The 24,072-nt window shown below is 45.1% G+C and overlaps 1 protein-coding gene across 2 annotated transcripts in view; it reads left to right on the top strand.

Annotated features, from left to right (window-relative positions):
* LOC119169239 (cystinosin) overlaps positions 1-24,072 on the top strand; it is a 195,931-nt gene that overhangs the window by 156,294 nt on the left and 15,565 nt on the right. Inside the window, exons 1-2 of one of the 2 annotated variants that reach the window (XM_075881097.1) lie at positions 14,073-14,698; positions 19,976-20,065. In XM_075881097.1, coding sequence (XP_075737212.1) covers positions 19,993-20,065 — 73 coding nt within the window. In that variant the 5' untranslated portion in view covers positions 14,073-14,698; positions 19,976-19,992. Of the gene's footprint in view, positions 1-14,072; positions 14,699-19,975; positions 20,066-24,072 lie in introns of those variants that run through there. The other variant, XM_075881107.1, reaches the window with a different exon arrangement.

Raw genomic sequence — 24,072 nt, 5'->3', positions numbered from 1 at the left:
CACTAAACCAACGCGCTGCGCCGCTGTCTTTCTCGCTCTGGTATCATCGGCATGGCATTGTACGCTCTCAAAATTTATTATTATTATTATTATTATTATTATTATTATTATTATTATTATTATTATTATTATTATTATTATTATTATTATTATTATTATTATTATTATTATTATTATTATTATTATTATTATTATTATTATTATTATTATCGGACATGGCATCGCAGAATGAATGAGTGAACCTAATGAAAAGTCCGGCAGTTTTCTTCGGGCGAGGTGGGGGGAAGAGGGGATTAGTTTACGCTCCCATTCCACAGCCCGAATACGTCAGCCTTTATTTAAATGCGGCCGCCATGGACGGAATCTAACCGAATGCAGCGGCAGCTTTGCGAAGTAGCGATAACTGTGTCGTCGTCATCATCATCGACCTTACTACGAGCTGTGCAAAGTGAACAAAGCGACTGTCATGTTAGCGTGCATTTATTTACTTATATCATTACGGTTTTGGACCCACCACTACCTCTGTCTCAAATCACATCTGATAGCCTGCTTCCTTAATCAGATATACTCCTTTTCTCGATTATTGGCTGATATATATATATATATATATATATATATATATATATATATATATATATATATATATATATATATATATATATATATATATATATATATATATATATATATATATATATATATATATATATATATATATATATATATATATATATATATATATATATATATATATATATATTTATATAAATAAGGGAAAGAAGTGTCTAACTAAGGGCTCGTTTTTCCGTGTTTTGACCCAATATTAATGAGATCTAACAGACAATAATGCCAAGGAATGTATAGGGGAAGTTACTAAAACCAATGTAATGTAAATAAGAAGAAAGAAAAGTAGGTGAAAAAATAGCTTGCCCTGAGCAGGATAGCTTGCTGCTTGCTGCTCATGGCAAGCTATTTTTTCACCCACTTTTCTTTCTTCTTATCTCCATTACATTGGTTTTAATAACTTCGCCTATACATTCCGTGGCATTACTATCTATTACATCTCATATATATATATATATATATATATATATATATATATATATATATATATATATATATATATATATATATATATATATATATATATATATATATATATATATAATATTGTCTGAAGTTACTTTGTGTTTATAAAACTGTAAGCCTTTAGCTTAAAGCTCCTGCCGCCCGGTTTTTAGCCGATCCCCCTTTGTGGGCGTGCGCCAGTATTAAAAGAATTATTATCATCACCATCAATATCATCATTATCAAATAAAAGGCTTCTCCCACGCGTCTTTTCTTGGAATCTGGTCTGTTGCCAACCCAGCTAGCCCCTTCCTGCGGATATGCCAGTGCTTGTAGCACCCTTCCGCAACAATAAGGAAGTGTCACGCGATTATTTTCATTTGAAGTAGCGTAAGAAGTCGTCTTGTGGGATAAAAGAGTCCTTCCAAACAACAATTCGAACTGAGTGCGTGACGGAACTACACATAGTATAGCCGCCGTCACACGCGGGCGTTTAACGGAACGGCCAAAGATACGCCTATTATGTCTTCAGACACCCGGATGAACACGCGCGTTTGTTGACGCGCTTTCAGGATGAACGATTCACAGACAAATGCATTAATGAACGCGTGACTGCACTTGCAAAGCGAAAAGAGGCGAAATGAACTTCATACGCTGCCTGGCAATATGATGCATACAATCCGAAATGCAGGTTTGCAGGTTTGCCCGGTTTCGCAACTTTGCGCGAAATATTCTACTTTTTTTTTTTTTAGGATTGTGGGGGCGGAAGAAACCTCCTGGCTATTTGGGTACATTTTGACTCGTTTTTTTTTTTCTGCCTCGATTTGAAGCAGGTTATCAATGTTTTGGTAGGGCGCAGTCGCTGGCGTTCCAGTAACTGGTGTCAAAGCGAGGTTACTGATTGATTGATTGGTATGTGGGGTTTAACGTCCCAAAACCACCATATTATTATGAGAGACGCCGTAGTGGAGGGCTCCGGAAATTTCGACCACCTGGGGTTCCTTAACGTGCACCCAAATCTGAGCACACAGGCCTACAACATTTCCGCCTCCATCGGAAATGCAGCCGCAGCAGCCGGAATTTAATCCCGCGACCTGCGGGTTAGCAGCCGAGTACCTTAGCCACTTGTCCACCGCGGCGGGGCGCGAGGCTACTAATGTATGTTTTCAGACCCCAAATTAGAATTGTGCGCTTGCATTATACAAACACACACACACGCACGCACGCGCACGCACACGCACGTACGCATGCACACTCACACACACACACACAGAGACACACACACACACACGCACGCACGCACGCGCACACACAAGAAGAAGAAGAAGAAGAAGAAGAAGAAGAAGAAGAAGAAGAAGAAGAAGAAGAAGAAGAAGAAGGAGAAGGAGAAGGAGAAGGAGAAGAAGAAGAAGAAGAAGAAGAAGAAGAAGAAGAAGAAGAAGAAGAAGAAGAAGAAGAAGAAGAAGAAGAAGAAGAAGAAGAAGAAGAAGAAGAAGAAGAAGAAGAAGAAGTAGTTCTCCTCAATTTAACTCGTGCAGCGCGACGTCAAATCGAGTGCACAAGTGCAATTGGCTCACGCTGCACTCGCAAAATTGAGCGCCACAGTTATAGTGAACTAAAAGTTCACTGTAGCCAGAGTGCAGCACTCTTGAAGTAGCGCAGAAAGTGCAACCCAAATCGAAATCTCGGATATTTCACGAACTGACCGTGACGTTTCTTAAGAGTAGATACGGACTCTGACTAGAGAGCATGAATCGCTCGCACTTTTTCCTAATGCGAGAAATTATTGCGGAAGTTATTCTAATTTATCCTTCAATTGCATGACTGCCATTTTGAGCACGTTCATGAAGTGTTCAGCTTTATTGTCTCTGATACTTCTAGCCTTTTAAGAAAAGCCATGCAAAACGCCTGAAATATTACCATTTCTACGACGCTGTAAGAAACTTCGTCATCCTGCATGAAATGATTGCTATAGCGTCAAAAGTTAATGATTTATCAGATATCGGTATTTGGAAGAGTTTTCGCCGTACTTATTTACGTTTCCACAAAACTTCTCTTGAATTTGGTACCTTAACGGTATCACAGTTTTTTTTATTTGTTTCTTTTTTTTAACGCGAAGCTTTTTAAGGTGTAGGCTTGTCCGCTGTAGTTATGTGTCGTAGCCATCCCTAGTACGCCAATTTGTACACTTGGCGTACTAGGGATGGCTACGACACATAACTACAGCGAGGGATGGCACTCGCATAACTAGTACTCGAATTGATCACTAGATGGCGCGGAGGTGCGCGCCGCGTTTGAAATGTTTCGATAAACAGACAGACAAACGGACGGACGGATGAAGCAAGCTCCTTGACCATCATTCACTTCGTGAATATGGCGTGTATCGATTGGGCAAAATTCACGGAAAATTCACGGGTTCCCGATGTACCTCTGGAGCTTCGCCCACTCATCATCATTCACTTCGTGGCAATTCCGTGATTTTTTTTTCATGAACGCGTGGCTACATTTGGTTACTTGCCCTGCCGTGGTGGTCTAGTGTCTAAGGTATTCGGCTGCTGACCCGCAGGTCACGGGATCGAATCGCTGCTACCGCGGCTGCAGTTTCAATGGGAGCGAAAATGCTGTGCCCGTGTTCTCACATTTGAGTGCACCTTAAAGAACCCCATGTGGCCAAACTTTTCGGAGCCCTCCACTACGGCATCTCTCGTAATCATATGGTGGTTTGGGGACGCTAAACCCCGCATAATTAGCAAATCAACATTTGGCTACATTTACTAGTCTTGGCTCAACTTGGCTACTTTTCCTTCTTTCTTGACTCTTTTTTTGTCTTTATGGCCTGGCAACCTTGCCAAAATGACGTCCCACTCTAAAAAAAAGGGATTGGTGTCCTTTTACTGTTCCTTTATATATGAAAAAGTCGCATTACTCTTTTCAGGAGCTAGAGTCGTAAAACGCACGACTCTCTGAAAGAAAATGTGACTCTCTAAATGGAACGCCACTCATGTGACTCCCATATGTATAAAAGAAAAGTCACGATACCTTTTTTGTGTGTGTGTGTTGGGTGAAAGCAATTTTTACGTTAGGAGAGGCCCAGCGCGTTCCAAGCCTGTCTAATGACCCATGAAGATGCTTTGTGCACATTTTTGTACTCAACTTCTTTTGCTATAGTTGTGTAAAATAGCGGACAGGAGAGAGCAAGATGCATGGAGGTTTGGAATGAGTCGACCACTCTGCACAACAAATTCTTAACCACTCAACTTCTATTTGTAGTCTGCTGCTGTATATGATCAGGAACGCCGCGCTTTTCCTTTGTAAGCTGTCGCGCAGGCCTTGTATTATCGTCCAGTACGTGTTGTCGTATTTTTCGTGGCCGTTATGACTGTACTGGACGTCATGCAGACGGTTGCCTGGTTTGTTTGTCCCGTAGTGCTATTCGTCAGCATTGTTTAATCTGCAGGAATCTCGGATAACATATCCTGGACCCATAAGACAACAATTATATCTGTCTCGATGTACGATAACGTTTTTTTCCGTTGTGACGGTGGCATGTATCAGTCGAGCCTTGATGATGGGCCACTCACCGCGGTCTTGCGATACTTCGACACCGTCTGCGCTATTCAGGTGATTGTAATAGTTTTTTTTTTTTCCTCGTTTGGTTACGGCTAACGTATAGGTGCAAAATTTCATCGCTTGGCGTTTTCTTTCTCTGAATTTTGCGCGCAGCTCGTCACACGGTACAAATGAGACATAATCAGCTCGATGTTACGTCTCTGGATTTCAGCCTCCCCGACCCGTGTCCGCTTGTTTGCGAATCGCGCGATTAAGCTTCGAGCTTAGCTTCTGCGAACCATCTCTCCGTAGGATTTCCGGTGAGCAATTTTTTTCGGCAATTCCAGTAACTTCAGTAACTCGTGATGTGCTCGAGTACATTACATGTAGGGAAGGGGGAAAAATATCACTGCAGTCCCACCACCAAGTGTTCAAAAGACGCCTAGTCTGTCCTATATATACTCTAACTAGGTAGGGCTTCTCCGGTCATCATGTTGGTATAGATCTTCTCGGTCCTTTTTCCGAGTCGAAATCGGGCAACAAGTGGGTCGCCGTTGCTATAGACTACGCGACTATAGGTATGCCTTCACTCGAGCGCTCCCCACCAGCACCGCTACTGACGTTGCGGACTTTTTGCTCCACGACGTCATCCTACACCATGGCGCTCCTCGCCAATTACTCACGGATCGCGGCTGCGCATTTTTGTCCCGTGTAATCGACGATCTTCTGCGCTCTTCCTCGACGCACCACAAGCTGACCACTTCCTACCATCCCCAAACAAATGGCCTTACTGAACGGGTAAATCGGACCCTCACGGACATGCTCACGATGTATGTGTCCTCCTACCACCATGCATGACTGGGACCTGGCGCTACCTCACGTGACCTTCGCGTACAATTCTTCACGCCACGACACTACTGGTTATTCACTCTTTTATTTGCTTTATGGCCGTGATCCGAAGTTACCACTCGACACCCTACTTCCAACCACTACAACGCCGTCAACCGAATATGCACGCGACGCTATTGCTCGTGCCGACCACGCACGTCAGATCGCCCGCTCTAGACTTTCGGCTTCGCAAGCCACCCAGAAAGCCGGCATGCTGACGTTCACTTCTCACCCGGTTCTCTTGTTCTCCTGTGGTGTCTAGTTCGTCGAGTTGGCTTGTCAGAGAAGTTGTTGTCTCGCTACATGGATCCTTACCGTATCATCCCTCAGGTAACTGACGTCACCTATGAGATCATTCCTGCATCTGAGACCACAAGCCTGCCTGCAACCACACCCAGTGATGTTGTGCACGTCAGCAGGCTAAAACCTTACCACCTGCCTACTGAAGACCGTAGTTATTGTGCACCGAGACGGCGCTTTTACACCCAGGGGGGGGGGGGGGGGGTAATGCTACGTAGCTGACATATCAGTGGTCAGAAGACGACAACGAGGAAGTGGTCTGTCGGTTGTGCGTGCTGTCTTCCATCTTAGTCGACGCCATACGCATCAGTTTGAATATAGATTTTAAATAGACACGTTTCGGGTCATTTTTACGTAACAATATTTTAATGTGTAGAATTATAGTCATGTAGGTTCCTGACAATCGTTGTGACCGAGGACATCGGATGTGTCAGAGAAACGGTACTTCACACATTTACTGCTTGAAAGCAGGGGATCAAGAACAGGCCACTAGAACAAGCGTATCATCGCTTCATTTTCATTTTGCTCGTCCTTTGCGAAGCTTGTTTAATTTCAGACACGACCTAAGAGCAGTAATGGGGTAGGTAAGGGGGCGGGGGAAGGGGCTAAGGTGAAACTTTGTGCCTACCCTAAAGCACAAACTTTGCCTTCTGTCTTTCTTTAGGGGCTGCTTCAGCGCGTATGCGTTGTTCTGGATTCTGCGAAGAGATCTGAGCCCTATTAAATGGTGCGTTTCGCCACCATCAACATCGTTTATGACACAGGGTGAGGTTTAAGTTGCGTCTCTGGAATTAGACATCAATTCGTGATCCTCGAGGAACCGCACTTTTTCCGGCATCATGATGCAGGTGGGCTATGTAGTATTTTAACGCGAATGGTTTATTTATTTCTTTTTAAACCAAAAGCCTTTTGATGCCTAATCAAACGTGAAAATTGACCATTGCCCCGCCCCCCCCCCCCCCCCCCCCCCCCCCGAGGTGTCTGGGACAAGTGGAATAGGCTGTTAAACGCGTGGTTTTCCTTCGGTAGTGGTCGGAGTAATGTCGTAATTTGCGTAGTTTTGTAGCTATCGTACGAGAAAAGAAAAATTGCCGAAGCCACACACAGACTCCAACCCATCCTTGAACATATTTTAAGAAAATCATGTTGCCATACCCTGGCTAGAGTGTTCCGCTGCGGTGGTCTAGTGGCTAAGGTACTCGGCTGCTGACCCGCAGGTCGCGGGATCGAATCCCTGCTGCGGCGGCTGCATTTCCGATAGAGGCGGAAATGTTGTAGGCCCGTGTGCTCAGATTTAGGTGCACGTTAAAGAACCACAGGTGGTCGAAATTTCCGGAGCCCTCCACTACGGCCTCTCATAATCATATGGTGGCTTTGGGACGTTAAACCCCACATATCAATCAATCAATTACCCTGGCTAGAGTGTTACAGAAGGATGTCCCAGCGTTCCGGAAGAAAACAAAAACTTCCAGAACACCTATTAATACATGGTTATAGTAACTTTACAAGTACATACATCAAAATTACGGGCATTTTAGTGAGAACAATAATGATTATTTTAGTTGATTACATATATCCATAGACTAGATACGTGCGATTATGGTAATGATGACGAAAATTGGGAGTGTTCAACGTGATAGTGATATCCTGTCTTTACATTAACGAATGTGTGCATACTTTTTTTTGTATGGTGTATATCTACAATGTAGTCAATATAGAGAAAAGTGGCTTGTGTCAGTAAAGCTTTCCCATACGGCTGCATTTTGTGTAATGGATAGCATGCTTTAAACCACGAGTGATTATGCGCGTGAACTATTTTCGAACCTGCTATGCACCTGCTGGTAATCCTGAGGAAATACGCGCAGTAACTTGCGGGCCTTGTGCAATGGTGGCCGGCTTCAAACCGTGAAGTCATGATAATCACGTGCTCTGACGCCTGATGACAGTATACGCTTGTACGACGCAATATTACTACGATATTACATGTTGTATTCTGCAGCATGTATAAGGACGCGTCTGTTTGTAAAGCATGAACCTTATTTTCACTGAATTTCCAAGCAGACAAAATAACTTTTTCTTGTTATTCTCAGATTACACAGTATATGCGGGCCCGAGCCTTTCAATGCTTGTGTAGTGCTCGTGCAAATATTGTCGTTGAGTGAATGCATCACCACGTCATAGCATTTCTGGTATTAATACGCAATATAATCAATACCGTGTCAAAAAATTTGCCCCGTATCTGCGTGTTATTCTGCAGATGTCGTCGAAAGACGATCTTGCGTTTGGAGAGAGAGTGGACAAAACATTTATTACATGTTCTGCGCAAGGAAATGGGTGAACGGTATTCCGGAGGCGCTGCGTTAGAGTGCCTCGAGTGTGCAGCGGAGGCGAACAAGCGCATCAAGCACGTCACACGTGAGACATGAGCGCCATCTGGCAGTTTTTCGGAAAACGAAGCACTTGGCTCTGAGACGGGTGTGCGCGCCCGTCTCAGAGGTGATAAGGTGTAGAACGTAAGACGACGGGTAGGTGCCATCACCGTCTCGTCTTAGCAAAGCGTTAGAAACCCCGGTGCCGTTAAGAGTGTACAAACATACAAAATACAGACAGACCAAATTTTTGCGTCGAAGGTCCCCAAGAAGGACTATCGTCTTAAAAAAAAAAAAAGAAAGACGCCTGCCTCTGTATGGCCTGGGTTGAATCCGCACTCGAACTCAAGAATAGTTACATTTAATTTTATTTGCACTTTTGATTTTTCGGTCAAGGACACAATAATGATTTCTCGCTCACAAACAACGACGCTGACGCCGAAATGCCTGCAAAATGAGCTCTTTAATGATATCGCATTAAATCAGAACATAAGACGCATGACCACAAGCAGAATAACAACAAATCGTAACACGAATATATATATGAGAGAGTTTTCTTTTTTTTTTATTCTCTCTCTTTCATTTCCCTGTGTTGTCTCGCTATCCTGGCTGTCAGACACTGGTTTATGGTTAGTGGTATGATTAATAATTTACCCATATAACCCGTGTAGTAGTGATAATTTCTCTCCATTTATCTCGCTGTGAGTAACACCACCCTTCCCGTCGGAAGCTGTCCCGCAGGCCGTCTATCATGCTCCGGCACATCTCGTCCCATTCGGGTTGATGTTACGATTGTATATGACCGGCATTTTGCGCTGTTAGTTCAGCTTTGTTCTCGCTATAAGAAAACACGTCAGCGTGAATGCTGTCTTGCCAGGCTAGTAAATGGCTGGTCGTCAGAGATGTGATGATCTTCGTCGACAAACGAACGAGAAATGCCGCAAGGCTTATTCGCATTGTCGTGCGAAAGAACTGTGATATTTATCTGTGGTTGAAAATTGAGCACTGTTGTATGTTCCACAAGAGATTACCCCAATAACTGTTGGTTTTCAGCGCATCAAAACCACGATATGATTATGCGGGACGCCCGCGTTGGAAATCTCCGAAAATTTCAGTCAACAGGGCTTTTTTTTTTTGTTTAAGTGCGTTTAAATATAAATACACATGCCACAAGCATTTTCACCTGTATCGAAAATGCGCCGCCGTGGCCGGGATTCGACCCCGCGACATTCGAATCGACGGCCGAGCGTCATAACCGATCGACCATCGCGGTAGGGTACCAGTTAGATATGGATACTTAACCCTTTGTTTCCACCTTTCATTCACTCATTGCTCAGTATCATGCTCTGTTCAACAGTATAGGCTTCACCAATCTATATTTCATCACTATACATCGCTCACCTTCGTTTCAGTAATGCCGAGAAAGTTCGCGAAACACTCCTCGCTTACTTGTGATCAGTCGGCATTTTCAAGAGGGAAAGCTTTATTCTGGCGAACTTGTGTCCACAAGGAAAAAAAAAAAGTGACACGCTCAGTGCAACGATATCTTCGGGCACAATCATCGGTCGCCGGTACATAGGTGAATAATCTGGTCATTAATGGAAGGTGTCCTTTCTTATAAATTAGTGATGAAACCTTCCAGCATTATCGCTAAGGCTCGCCTAAGCTAGCGAATAAACTTGACTCTTCTCGTCCTGCGCGTAATACTAAGAGGATGGTCTTGGGAGAGAAAAAGACAATTGAGACGCTTCCAAGTCATTCCGGGACGGCCTGCAGCCGCCGAGCGTTGCTAGCAGTTGTTGTGGGTGAAACCAAATGCTAGGAGGCGTTGGTGAAACCTGAGTACATCAGGATAAGCAACTAACGTGGTTGGTAACATGCTTGAAACATGTGTTGGTATAGGTCGACAGACTCGTCTGCTGTCTCACTATTATCAAATACCAATCTAACTACCAATCCACTCTGACATATCTCTCCATTTTTTTAACTTTCTCAAAGGCGCAAAGGATGTGGCTGTTATTGCCGATTTTATGTGTACGCATTGGCACCGCCATCTTGTGCTGTTTGACGATTTTTTTTTGGTATATCAAGACACGAATTGATAAGGACATGAAAAGTCTAACGCACCATCCCAGCTGTTTTCATATCTACACGTCCGCCGTTGCAATGTTCGTTTAGTTGTTGTTCAAGGCACAAAACGGTCACGTTAACAGCCCTATATATAAGGCGGCACCGAGCCGCACCCGTGAAATAGTCCGTATACAGGGGAACATACATCGTACCAGAGCAAAATAGTGCCAGGACTACCGCATAATTATTTCACGGTCCATGCATCACATCTGACTGAACGCTCGGAGAAGGCTATATATGCACACATGTCACATAGCCGAGTGTTTCACATTTGTCGAGCAGCTGTTTCTAGACATCGCCTGTAGCGTATACTGTCACCCTCCCTCATGCCGCAGCAGCCAAGTGCCGGTGTTCTTAATTGCTACTAAAACGTCCAGTAACGTTCCTCGCTGCGAATTCGGTAGCTACACGCTCCATGCTCCAAAAGGACGCACAAACACCGTTTAACAAAATACCTAACTCAAAACACACAAAAAAAGCCCTAAACGCGTTTCCTTTATTTATTAGTATAGTCACTGTGATTTTTGGTGCTCGCAGTTAGAACCTCCTGCACTTGTACTGGTATTGCCCCACCGCATTGACGCTGCTATTTTCTTCATTTATTTTGAACTTAGTAATACGACTTTACACCAAGCACACAGGTGCCGCCACCTTTGGCTGCTGTGTCTTTAGTAGCGAAGCTGTTTCGCAAATTGTCCCCTGCGAGTCGATCGCAGAAAACGGTCATCTTAATTCAGTATGTGCCACAGAAATTTGGTTAATCCCTCTACTGGCCACTGGTCCACTAAAAATGAAGTAAGCAATATATTTAACCCATGATTACGGTTTCCTAATTTTCTTCTTTTTTATGTTGAGACGAACTTTGACAATAACATCAACTTTACGCAAGTTAAGCATCAATGAGTCAGTTGTGATTGCAACTACTATTTGTGTGCTTCTCTCTTTCTACTTATAAAGACACTACTACTAAAGCTCTTTCGAACGGTGGATCCCGCTCACATAAGGTGTATTCACTTGATATGGGCAGCAATTCAGAAATGTTTGTTGTTAAATGAAATAGCCGATTTTGTAGCAGCAAGCGACGCCTTTGGCGCCTATCGTTCCTGTTTATAGGCTAACAGCACAAATTGCGATGGAGAAGTTTCGCTCACTAAAGTTAAGTAATTTACGAGACAGTATTTAATGCCCCTCCGGGTTACCTCTTGTTGCCCTAGCGCAGTGTTTTTTTTTTTTTAAGCAGAAATATATGGAAATAGCCACAACGAAGTTTTGCCACTGCGCTAGCTCCCTCAAGTTTTATTAGCATAGAGCCAGTATTGTGACTCTCCCTGTGTGCCTCTTCTGCGATCAGGAGAAGATCGGTCGTTCATTTCTCTCCTGTCGCTGCATGGTACATGACAGTGAACAAAGGAATGCCTCTGGCATTTCGCAAGCTGTACCGAGATGTATCAGACTTCTTTTGGGGCTGACCACTGTGGCACACAGCCGCAGGGATCGCCGTTAAGATATCGAGACTAAAATAATGTCTAGCTCAATTCTGTCTGTTTTAAATATTCTATTACTAATAATTGGTACTTCAAATATATAAGTGAACTATAACTTCCACGAATGATATGCTACAACATAACATAGAATAATCGGAATAAATTCACCCTCTACGCGAGTCCGCCGCAGTGGAGAAGTGGTCATGGCGCCCGCCTGCTTGCTCACTCGAAGGTTGCAAATTCTATCTCGGTCAAAGCGGTCGCATTTAGACGGAGGCGAATTAAGTGCTACAGGGTCGTGTAGTGTGCGATGTCAGTGCATCTCAAAGAACACCGATTGGTCGATATTTCGGGAGCCCTCCGCTACGACTTCCCTCATTCGTGTCATGGTTTTGAGACGTAAAACTCCGGTAATTATTTGTTCAATGTAACTTGGCCTGAGTCGAAGTTTGACTCTTCCCCCGATGCCTTCTTGACAGCAAGAAGCATTAGCAATTTTACACACGATATCACGTAAGACATATATAGGGGTGCCGACACCTCTGGCTGTTAAACGAAAGTTTGTTTTTGTACATCGCGACGGGAACTGATAAAAACATGGAACGTCTGATGCATCAACCCAACTTTTTTTATGCGTGCATACTCACCGTACCACAAAATGGCTAGGTTATATAACGGCCCAATATGGTGCCACCTATATCCATCTCTAAAATATTTTATATCGCATTCTTGGACGAGCGCAGGCGCACACGTGCGCATGTTATGGTCGGAACGAAAACACCAAGGCACTTTCGACATGTCGTGTTTTGCTGCACAAAAGGGCGTAACAGTGCAATTGTGCAATGTGGCGTCAACGCAGAGCGTGATTATAGCTCTCACGTGGCGCCTGCGCCGCTGTTTATTACATTGGCACTGCGAGAGCTCACAAATGCGCAGCTATGTGAGCCGTGTTTATGTCTGCTTCTTCGAAGGATAAGCATGATAAAATATTTTTATTGTCTGCATTTAGTATTTTATTGCATATTTTACTGTCTGCATATGTTTATGTGATGTGCCGGTTTTCGTCGTTGAGAGCCATGGTGCTCCAAGGACAGCGAAATTTATGAACCAACTGCGGAGGAATAACTTGCCATGAGCTCCGGGCAAGTTACTTTTTTTTATTTTTCACCCAATATATATATATATATATATATATATATATATATATATATATATATATATATATATATTAAGCCGCAACAATTATTATTATTACTATATTTGTTGCGGCTTGATGTCCCGAAACCATGATATGATTACGAGAGACCAAATATAATGTAGGTGGACTGCCTGGCGTTCCTCCAGCGTGCGCATAAATCTAACGAAAAGGAGCTCTGTATTTGGCCTCCGTCGAAATACATGGCAATGCGAGTAATAAAATACTTCAACCGCATTTCGATGAAGAAAAATACTGAAGACTGGCGTTCCTAATTAAAGTTAAGCAAAGCGGAGAAGCGAGCGAGTCGGTGGCGATCCATAAGAACGTTAATTTGTTGTGGCGTTCCTACGTTTAGGGGCTCGTCAAACACCGCCGGAATCTTGCGGTGCCCTCGACTATTCGGCGCCCCACATAACTGTCGAGGTTCTGGGTCCCAAAACTTCGACTGGATTATTGTTGAAGACAATTCAATAAACATCAAAAGAAGGTCTGTCATGGCCCACTCGCCTGCATATTTGGGGTGCCCCGTTTTATTTTATTAATTTTATTTGACCTTGGTGATTGTGCTCCACTATGTTTTGATTGCCTGCTTTCTTTCAGTACACGTCGCATAACGAAGGTCATTCAGTGGGCTACAATTTGGAGGCTTTATTCTTTTATAACATCTAAAGTACTGTATACTATTTTGATGTGTGTGTATATATAGAGAGAGTAATAAATTGAGTCGCGCTGCAAAAGGAGCCTCGATTAACAACTCGAACCGAGCAATTAAAACCGACTGCGAAACGTGCTTCTCGTAAAAAACCTGATGCTGGTGAAAAACGAGCTCGGCTTCTGAAAGAAGCAGCTTGTGGCGGCGCGCGTATCTAATTGCGCCGACCAAAAAAAGGCGGCTTCCTTGCCGAGAAACTTGCCATCTGCGCAGAGCCGTTCCGATTCTTTCGCGACCTTTTTCATTGAAAAAAAAAAAGAAAAAACACCGCCCGGGGGGATTAAAGCGAGGCAGTGAAAGCTGTAAACGCCGAGAGTGGATGATTTAATTTCCGTCCCGACAAAAGCGCTCTTCCCGGGCTTCTTCACGTGCGCCAACTTATGAACGAAAGCGATAGAAAGGAGCAAAGTTAACACGCCGACGCGTAACGGGGGTCTTTCCCGTTCGAAGAACTGCCGCCGCTGCAGCTGCCGCCTTTTCCCGCCGCGCTCTTTCTTTCTTATCTTTGCCAACACGCCGGGGTTTGTTGCGTAAGCGGTGCCGGCAGCGGCGTTCGAACCCCTCGTGCACAGTACACACCCAAAAAAGAGGAGTGCGCTGTTCCGCGTGCAGCAGGAAGATGACATGCGAGCGGCGCTGAACACGCGGTGAAGAGAAAGAAGAAGCCGCCGCCGCCAACTCGAACCCCGGCCGTTGCAAGCAAGCAAGTTTTCCACGGCGACGCTAGAGCCGCTGGCACGGCTAGTACGGTTCCGTGTGTGCCTGCAGATGCGAGAGGGGGCGTCAGTACTAACCTTAGCTTCTCCAACGCGTCGTGTGTGTGTTCAAAGAGTCGTCGTGGACGTGTGCGGCGCGCGTCTGCAGTCATAGCGGGAAACGACACCGTTCGACAACGGGAGCCCCAGCTGCAGCGCTCCGCCGGACGCCCATCGTGCTTGTGTGTGTGCGTGTGTTTATTACGTCGGCAGAGGTACGCAACGGACGCCACGGGTTCCAGCCGGTGAGTGCTTAATCCTCCGCGGCCGCGGCCACCATCGCCATTCATTTCCCTGTCGCCATTCATTCCTGCTTGAAGGAACCGCGCTGCTAAAGCCGCCGCTGCACCGGCCTAACGCTAATCTGACCGCCTTGAAAGGTCTTTGAAGAAAACCTTTCACGCGTGGCAGACGGGCCATCCACTATGCGGTGTCTCTAAGAGTGTGTGGTGCTCGAATGTTAGACAAGAAGTCCCCGGTTTGACTGCCGATAATAATAATAATAATAATAATAATAATAATAATAATAATAATAATAATAATAATAATAATAATAATAATAATAATGTTGGGATCTTACGTCCCAGAACCATGGTACGATTTTAAAACACGCCGCGGAGGAGGGCCCGGAAATTCGAACCACCTGGTACGTGTTCTTTAACGCGTCCTTAAATCTAGCTACACGGCTTAAACATTCCGCTTCCATCGAAAGTGCTGCCAACGCGGCTGGTATGGTTTTCTTGCCGAATTTACGGACGGGGAACAAATGCACTAACGTTCATACTGTCGCGATACAGGAACAATTTTTTTTTTCGCCAATAGCCGGTTGATTGACAAGCTTTTACGAATCCAAAGTAATGTCCTACTACACGGAGTGCGTCATATGTTGCGTCGGGATCCGTTCGTTGTTGTGCCGAGCGATGTTTTTACCACTAGACGCTGAAGCGTCAAAAGCTTGCAAAATGGGCTCCAGTTGCTCACTAGCTGCGCTCGTCGATTCGCTGTTAGAAATCGCGCATGCGAGCTTTAGTGTTTCGTAACAGTACATCATGGTTTATCGCAGTAAATTCTGGTGCGCCTTCCGATAAACCATGTGGTATGATTAACCAAACGCCGTATAGCATTGCGTCATCGCAATAGAGGCGTCTGTTGGAGGCGACCGAATCATTATAATTGAATCTACTTGCTACAGATTTATTTTACCATGGTATATAAATTCCGATGGGTTAGCGAAAAGACCCGTCGTGGTGTTGCAGAAGGAATGCAGAGGTTAGATATGTGGGGTTTAACGTCCCAAAACCACCATACGATTATGAGAGACGCCGTAGTGGAGGGCTCCGGAAATTTCGACCACCTGGGGTTCTTTAACGTGCACCCAAATCTGAGCACACGGGCCTACACCATTTCCGCCTGCATCGGAAATGAGGAATGCAGAGGTTGCCGCCCACTGAATGGATACTAAAGGCTGCAAAAAAAATAAAAAACGGCCCGTCGTTTATTTCACGCGCGTGCATGTTCTCCGCTTTATTTATCTTTTTTTCTTATTACAATATTGTCGCAGAAGTTCATTAACTAGGAGACGTCGAACACTACTTTTTGCTGCGCATTGTATCACAACTTATTTTGTGCACAGCTCCATTCAACCATGCCAGCGTCATCTGGCATGGTTGAATCATATGGATGCTGGCACCTGCATCCTCCGAATTTAAGCACTGAATGTACTCTGGAATTCTACGAATTTAAGCGTGTCGCTTCCGCGGGCTGATATTCTGCTGCCGAACGTGTACGGGCGTCCGGTTGAAGTCCGTCTTGGCGTACCACAAACACAGCTTTTGTACCGATGCAACTATCTCGCGCGTACTGCCATACGCATTGACAGCTGACGATTATTTATGCGTGGAGCGGTTTCGCTCGTTTGCTCGCAATTATACGTCGGAACTCGGCAGATATATATATATATATATATATATATATATATATATATATATATATATATATATATATATATAGTGCATTATACAGGCACAGGCAGCCGTGACATGACGACCGTATTGACAGGGGTGGCGCCCAGTGTGGATACAAGAGGAAAAGGGGGAGTGGAACCCCCTCCCCCCGGTCTCGAGCAAGCTTGATTCACATTTGGAATTTCGATATGTCTGTTCGATTACTTTTCGTATTACATCGCCGCGTGCGCAGTACGTGGACTGGCGTATAGTCGAGGGCGGCATTTAGCGGAGCAGCCAGTACAGTATGAAGAGCTGAACTTCACATCGATCTGCTTAGTGACCGATCGCAGCCTCATTGTGCATACGTATCCAGTTATCAGATTCCAGTTATCAGAGTTTATCCATGCTGTTAATAGATTAAACAGTTCAGCTTATGGTAACTACAAGCGTTGGTGAAGGAGAAAATAAATTTTGATCACTGTGGTCTGTTTTTTTTTTTTTTCGTCTTCGTTTTTTGTCGTTCTATAGTGTTCGTTTAAGATGGAAGCGCTCCAACCCGCCCAGTTGACAGTTCTGATGCAATAAATTTTGAATACATCAAGCTTCGTCTTCCGAATCGATTGTACATCCTATAGCTATCATTGTACATCCTATAGCTATCTCTGGCAGCCAATTCGTCGTAGGCAGATCGCGCCCTCTGTTGTCTGCGTCACGTCGTGTGGATGTGGTTCAGCTGGAAGGGGCACGTCGGAGTTTAGCTTGTAGCTTACGGCTGTTCTCCCAAGTGGATGTGTGCATGCAACAGGTATGTGATAGCCTTTCCCCTTCTTAAAAAACGTAATCGGTGATGTACTGGTATTCGATTTACTACGAGTGTTGTTCGTGGCTAACGGTGTTCGAGCGGACAAGTACACAAAAGAACGCGTGAGATGCTTGGGTGCTAACTTGTGACGCTTTATTGAGAACCACCGAAAATAAAAACTTGCTGTGCCCCTCATGCATCCGCTTAAGGTGACTCGAAGGAGAAAGGTGCCTTCATCTTTATCTTCTGAGTCGATTTACTGATCCTCCCTCCTCCTTCTCCGATAGTTTTTTTACACCTCAGAAGAGCTTGTGTAGAGCTATAGTTAGAACATATTGCAGGTAAAGGCAGCGCTCCAAAATTAAGGACAGAAAAATCTAGACTACGCTTAGATGCGCTTTGCCTGTGTATAGTCAACTTTTTTTTTTTTTTTTGCAGCGCTGCTTTTACTTACAGTTCTGCACCTCACACGATTTGTCGCTGAAGGAGATCGGCCCACGATTGGCGAAGCGACTATGTCACGTGATACGTCGTCACGTGACTTTACGATGCCGGACACTAATTTTCGCGACGTGTGACGTTGCCATGACGTCATATGGCGACGTTGTCAACGATGTTTTTTTTTTTTTTTGCGCCACTCGTGTTGACGCTGACAATCGAATTTCGCGGTTGATCGGGCATACAAGGCTTTCGCCTTCCCCCAAAAGAAGCAAGTAGAAAATCAATGACCACTCGGGCAGGGTAATTCCTTTCAAGGTAAAGCAATCGATGACTTTGACGCGCAATTTCGCATTGCTGAAAGTGCGGGTTTAGCGGTGATCATATCGTTGATTTCAGTGTACGGGTCCAAAGTACGTGAAAAATAAACGTGTTAGCAGAAATATTCTCACCCGTATAAAATACACAACACTTATTAAAGGCTTAAAGCTGGACGAATACGCGCAGTGCGTGTCTGTGTGCCAGGAGTTCGTCAACCTATAGCTCGCACGTCGTCTAAATAACGTCATACCGGATATGACGGAAAAGTATACGGTGCATGTTCCACAACACTTTCACCTCAGCCGGAACCGCCTAGCTCGATTGCTGGCAGCCGTCTTCCGCAAAGTGTATGCTGCCTCTCCCACAGTTGCGTCATCTGTGCGATATGTATACTTTGGACCTCGCATTACGGATAAGAAGGGCTCGCTCCACTTCTCGAGATATATCGCGGCCTTTAATCGGGGACGTCGGCTGTAAGTAGCTGTAAGTACTGCATATGATATCGCGAGGTCGTGCTGGTAGCACAGGTCGTCAGTCTGAGTGCAGGTGGTAAGCATATTTCAGCTGTGTACTATATGCCGGGGATTGTGGAATGTCCGAGAGCACAATGAAACCTGCGGAAACACTGCGCTGGAAAACGCGCTACTGCACAACGGTTCTCGTACAGGCATATACACTGATATCGAAAGGTAACACGATAAGTAGCATCGGAGGCATCTTGTTTCTACATTGTGTCAAAGTTGTCCCTGCTATACTGCTGCCTTGTTTTTAACGTGGATTAGCGACACCTTAATATTCTCCCATGATCGCTACTTCTAAAGTGCCTTGAATGCTCGTTCTATGTTGAGTACTATGCAGCTCTGAGTTACCCGTGGGGGTATACAGAAAGTGTACGTCGGCATTGGTTGGAAAACTCGATCATTGGACGACTCGCTAAGACTCCGACAGGGCAGTGTGCATTGGCTACTTTGTAGTCCGTGATGCCTTCTAAGCGCACAAAAACGGATATAACAAGGCAGCTATAACGAAACTGCAATACTAATTAGTTTTGTCCCTTGTCGTAAAAGTTTATGCGCTAAAAAATTACTTCAATTGACCTGTGAGTCTGAGTAAGTTCGGTTGAATAAAATTTTGATGGCGTTGAATCTGAGCGAACCCGGCTGTGCTGGCATTTGGCGAGTCTGAGTACGAGTGGTCCCTACTTTTCAACAACTCCAGCTGAGCTGTCGGTGATATTAAGCCTAAAACTGAAACTTTAAGCTAAGCAGGATTTTAGCAAGTCAGGCGCGCTTAAGCACACAAATTTGTTGACGCTGAATCCAAGTGAACCCTAAACAAATGCATTGTGTGCCTGTGTGTGCTCACCTATGAATGTCGGCAACGTTTCCAGTCACGCCTATGTGTTCGCAAATATTGCACAATTTTGTATCGTCTTGTGAACCCCGATTAACATGCACACTCGCAGGACAGGTGTCATGATGTCCTGATCCCTTTGCGGGCCTTCGCTACATGCTTGTCTCGACGAATTGCACCATGAGGTAGCGAAAGATTGTGACATATGTAGCTATAGGTTCGTAGTATGTTCAGTTGTACTAGCAGCTGTTCCGTAAATGACTGTGTCTCTTGTTAGCGAAAAACGTCTCCTTAACAATCTGTGACACTTGTTTATACTGTCAGTAAGTACCATTTAAGTTGTCGTGTAGGTGAACTCATTTCTGCACTCCTTTTTTTTTTTGCTATCAGTCGATCACAGAAAAGTTTTTTCTTGCTTCTTTTCGAATCCTTACTGCTCTGTTTCACCGTATCACGAGCCATTGGTGAACCGCGTGCATCTCTTGATAATTACTGGTTAAATTTTTTGGTAGCTTGAAACGCTATGAAACGCTCTCCTCGATTTTTTTTTTTTTAGAATTGACGAACTGGGAACGTGTGTATTTTGTCGACACCGCGATATGTCTACGTCACGCGTCCATGTCACGTGTCTTACGTCAATTTCCTCTGACCCGTCAATGCAGCTTGACACGTCGAAGTCATGCGCTACGGGCGGACGAGACGGGGCAGCCTTCCGAGTTCGGTTCTCTCCGTTCTCCTGGTCGTCATCACAGGTGAGACGCGTATATATACCTGCGCCAATATGCGTATCTGGACACCGACTGTCAATTCCCATAACGCTGACTAAGGCGCTCCCTTCGCAAGAGCGAGAGACCGGCTTATTGTCATTGGGCTAACGGGTAGATGCGAAAAGATGCAGCGGTGAAGGTTCTATACAGGGACGTGCATACTCTAGAAAATGGCTGACACGCAAGAGTGCGCGCACATCGACTTCCTCATTCTCGCTGAAGAGGCCGGCCAATATAGCTGCCAGCCTAACGCGCGTTAATATACGTGTGGGTCATTCGTACCGTGGCAGTTTTGTGACCGCGCTAAGGACGAATAAAAACTCGCAGGGTTCCTTGGACATTCCCCTATAAATTGAAATTCATCTCGTTTTTTTTTTCCTTCTCAGTTGCTGTATAAGGGAGCATTCTTTATTGTGAGATAAGAATGAACAAATCCTCGGCCCGCACCATAAACGTTTAGCAGGCATTGCCAATTAGAAAAGAAAAATGAACAGGGCAGAGCCAAGTGAAATTTTGAGGGGGAAGCATGTGTGCAGGAGAAGCAGACTCCACCCCCAGTCGAACCGGACGACAATTAAAAAAAAAGAGAGAGCTCTTAGTTTGGTGTACAATGTTGATCTTGCTGCTCATGTTTGATCGAGTTGATATTCAGTGACGAATCTTTCGTTGCGCAGCTTAATGGGGCTGTCTTGGAGATCTCGCTTTCCTGTTGGTTGATGGAGTAGGAGTTTCCTGTTGATTTGCAGGCAACACGAGGCGCGACTTCAGGAGCCGCCGCCAAGCGCAGTCTGCATTTCCTTCTCTTGAGGTCGCGCTCTCTGGCTTAGTTCGCTGCTCAAAGGAGAGTGCTACAACGCCATCGTGTGGCGTTACGTCACCTGACGTCACGCCGGAATTCGGGACGCCATGATTATGTCGCATTATTGCTATCTGTGTGACGTCACGAGGACGTCGTATAGTGACCGACGGCGCGAGACGGTGGCCACCGACGGTCGACATTTATCGAAAATTGACAGCCATAGGCAGTAGTCGCGCACACTCCTTTTACAAAAAAAATAGTATTGATTACTGGTTTAAGGTAGCAACTAACTATCACAGCATTTACTACGCACGTACTAAAGTATAAGTAGTGACGGTAGCGGTGGCAACGTGAGTGATTGAAAAAGGGAGTGATAGTTGTTAATGTGATTGTCAACCGTATCATTCAAAAAAAAAAACAAAACAGGGCGTGCAAACACGGACACCAGAAGGAAGTCGGCACACCACAGACGTTGATTATAACAACTGAAGAGGCGCACAACGGCGGAAAAGAAAGAAGGCACGAGAACCAGCTGACCTACGCATTCCCATGCTACATGCGAAGCTATCAGTCTGGCACGCGAGGCGGTAGGTCTGCGTGAAAGATAACTGTTCAGGTATTTGATTTCATCGCTATGCAAGTTAATCGACGGTTGGCTCACGCTTGCGCTACCGTTGTTATTGATATGCCATGCCCCAATCGTCAGACGCATTTCTTCAATCCTTCGCCGGCCCAAAACTGCGCATTCACCGAATTTCGGCGTGCATTGACATTCTCGACAATGTCAAGAAGGATTAGAAGGTGAGCCTCCGTTTAGCGATCTGTGATGTTTCAATCATATCGGGTTAATGCAGGGGCCCATCCGTCCTACGTATATACAAGCGACAACAGCTGAAAGGAACATTATATACTACAGTTGCACGGCGATCAGTGAGCCTGTTAATGTGTTTTACGAAACAAATATCGGTCCGCTTCTGGTCGTTTGCTCGCTCATTCTTTCTCTGCATTGCGGCACAAATTTCGCATATAACTTACTCTCAGCCGTAAAAACTACATTAACGCCGAGTCTGCTTCTACTTTCTGTATAGCCTGTGAGACGCACAATGGACGTATGGTATACCAACGGCACGTTTCCTCCCATTGCTTTCTGCAACCACGCATGCTTGCATAACGAACTTAAACGTTTAGCGACGGTGGCAACAGCAGGATAACCTACTTCTAAAAGACGCGTAAACTGTGTGTTAAAGCTATCACTCATTTTGTGCTCGCAAGATTTCATGAGGGCTGACTTAGGGCAAGACGTGGCTATGCCGTTTTTTTTTTTTTTACAACATTCGAGTGCTTCGACGAGAAGTTTAACAGAAGTCTTGGGAATCTTGTATAATGCCTGCACACGTGGTTCTTCTAAAACGTTCAGAATATGTCGGAGTAATCGTGTTCCACAATTCTGAGGCAATTCCCTAGTAAAGTTCAGCCCTCCTCCATTTAAATCAATATTTTTTTCGCTATACAAACGTTCATTATGCCACATTCATTGACTTATATTAAGCAAAGGTCAAGTTAGCAAGCAACATCGTTACGGTATGCAGCTTCTAGTAAATTATGCATACACATTCATGGACGAACGGTAATTTAGAACGGCGCGTATATAAATCACAACAGAATTACTAGAAGACACATACGTGATAACGTATTTTACCCTGCAGCTGTCACTGTCCACAATTGCCAAAGCAAATCGTGCACAGAATATGGACGAGGTATAAAACTTCTTGTGCGTAACGTCGAAGATTGACCGCTGACTGGCTTATCGGCCGGCTTTATTGCGAACAATCATTACTAAGGGCGTATATAGCGTTGGTTTAGTTGTCATTGTCAGTTACAACAAATCTGCCTCACCGCGAGTGACGCCAGCGCAGCGCATATCCACACAGGCTTATATAAATAAAGGTGTCTTGACGCTGTATTTGAACTCTGGGCGCTATATATTCCGGCTACGTCTTGGGTGCATACGTAATCAGGCGTAACGACCTGTGTAAGAGTATCCCCGTGCAAGGCATCCCGTTCAAATGCTTGGCGTGTTTTCCGGAACGCTGAGAATTGTGCTCAATAATTTAATTAAATCGTGCCATTAAGTCGGCGCATTGAGATGCTTGGCACTCTCTCACAGCGCTCACGGATTGTAGTGGAGACACTGTTCCTTTAAGTGTGGTTGCAGATGAGCATTTTGAGAAGTGCTGCGTCAGCGACAAGTTCGAAATGCCGCGCTATACATCCTATTTCGCATTAAGGGTATGCGTCTCTAAAGCAATGAATTGTTTAACTCTTGGTTGTGACACGTATCGAGACACGTGATTTACCCCGTGATTTTTTTTCTCGGCTTTCGTTATCGTTTATTATGTGGCATTCGTCGATTGTGTTACCAACTCTCGCAGAGCAATACCACGGCCGCTGGATCACTCTTTCATACAGCGGCCGTGGCAATACAAACCAACTCGACCGAATGATGCAGCCTGTGAATGCGCACAACATATGCTAACGAACCGTCGCGCTTGTGCGAGCCCCAATTTCCTGTTCTGCGCTGCCGTCCAGATGGGCGGACTTGAGCGCTGCCAACTATGAAAGAGGGGAACAGGCTTCCGGTCGCTAGGGTGCATGAACCGTGCGAGGTTTCTGCACTGCACGCTTCCTTTGACATCGGATGCTCTTACCATTAGCTGGGCAATGCCAAGGAAAACACGTTCCAGATGCGAGTTTGACGGGCTCAACCTAATGATGAAGCTGCCACACTTCTAGGGTTCAACCTATACCGAGTTTCGACAGCAGCCTTGCTGCAAAACGACAGAAACTCCGCTGGACGCCATAGCTCTAAGTTTCTCCCGTTGAATTTGACCACAGACTGACGCTCGGCCGAGGCCTTGTGCGATGGGGGCGCTTCTCGTTCGGCCCAGTGCCAAAGTGTTAGCCTATCGAACCCGCATCTGCGTGCGTTACAACGATTTGAAGGTCGTGGAACCGAATCCCGGGCGGGCGCAGTAATCGAATTTTTCGATGGAGGCGGAATCCCAGAGGTGGTGTATATACTTAGATTTACGTGCACGTTAAAGAACCCCAGGTGGTTTAAATTTCCGAAGCCCTCCATTGTGTCTTCTCTCATAATCACGTCGAAATAGTTACAGCCCAGGAAACACGTGGA

This window comes from Rhipicephalus microplus, chromosome 2, assembly GCF_043290135.1.
Source record: "Rhipicephalus microplus isolate Deutch F79 chromosome 2, USDA_Rmic, whole genome shotgun sequence".
NCBI classification, from domain to species: Eukaryota; Metazoa; Arthropoda; class Arachnida; order Ixodida; family Ixodidae; genus Rhipicephalus; species Rhipicephalus microplus.
The sequence above is the reverse complement of the archived record's forward strand: the minus strand, read 5'-3'. Positions and strand labels throughout refer to the sequence as shown.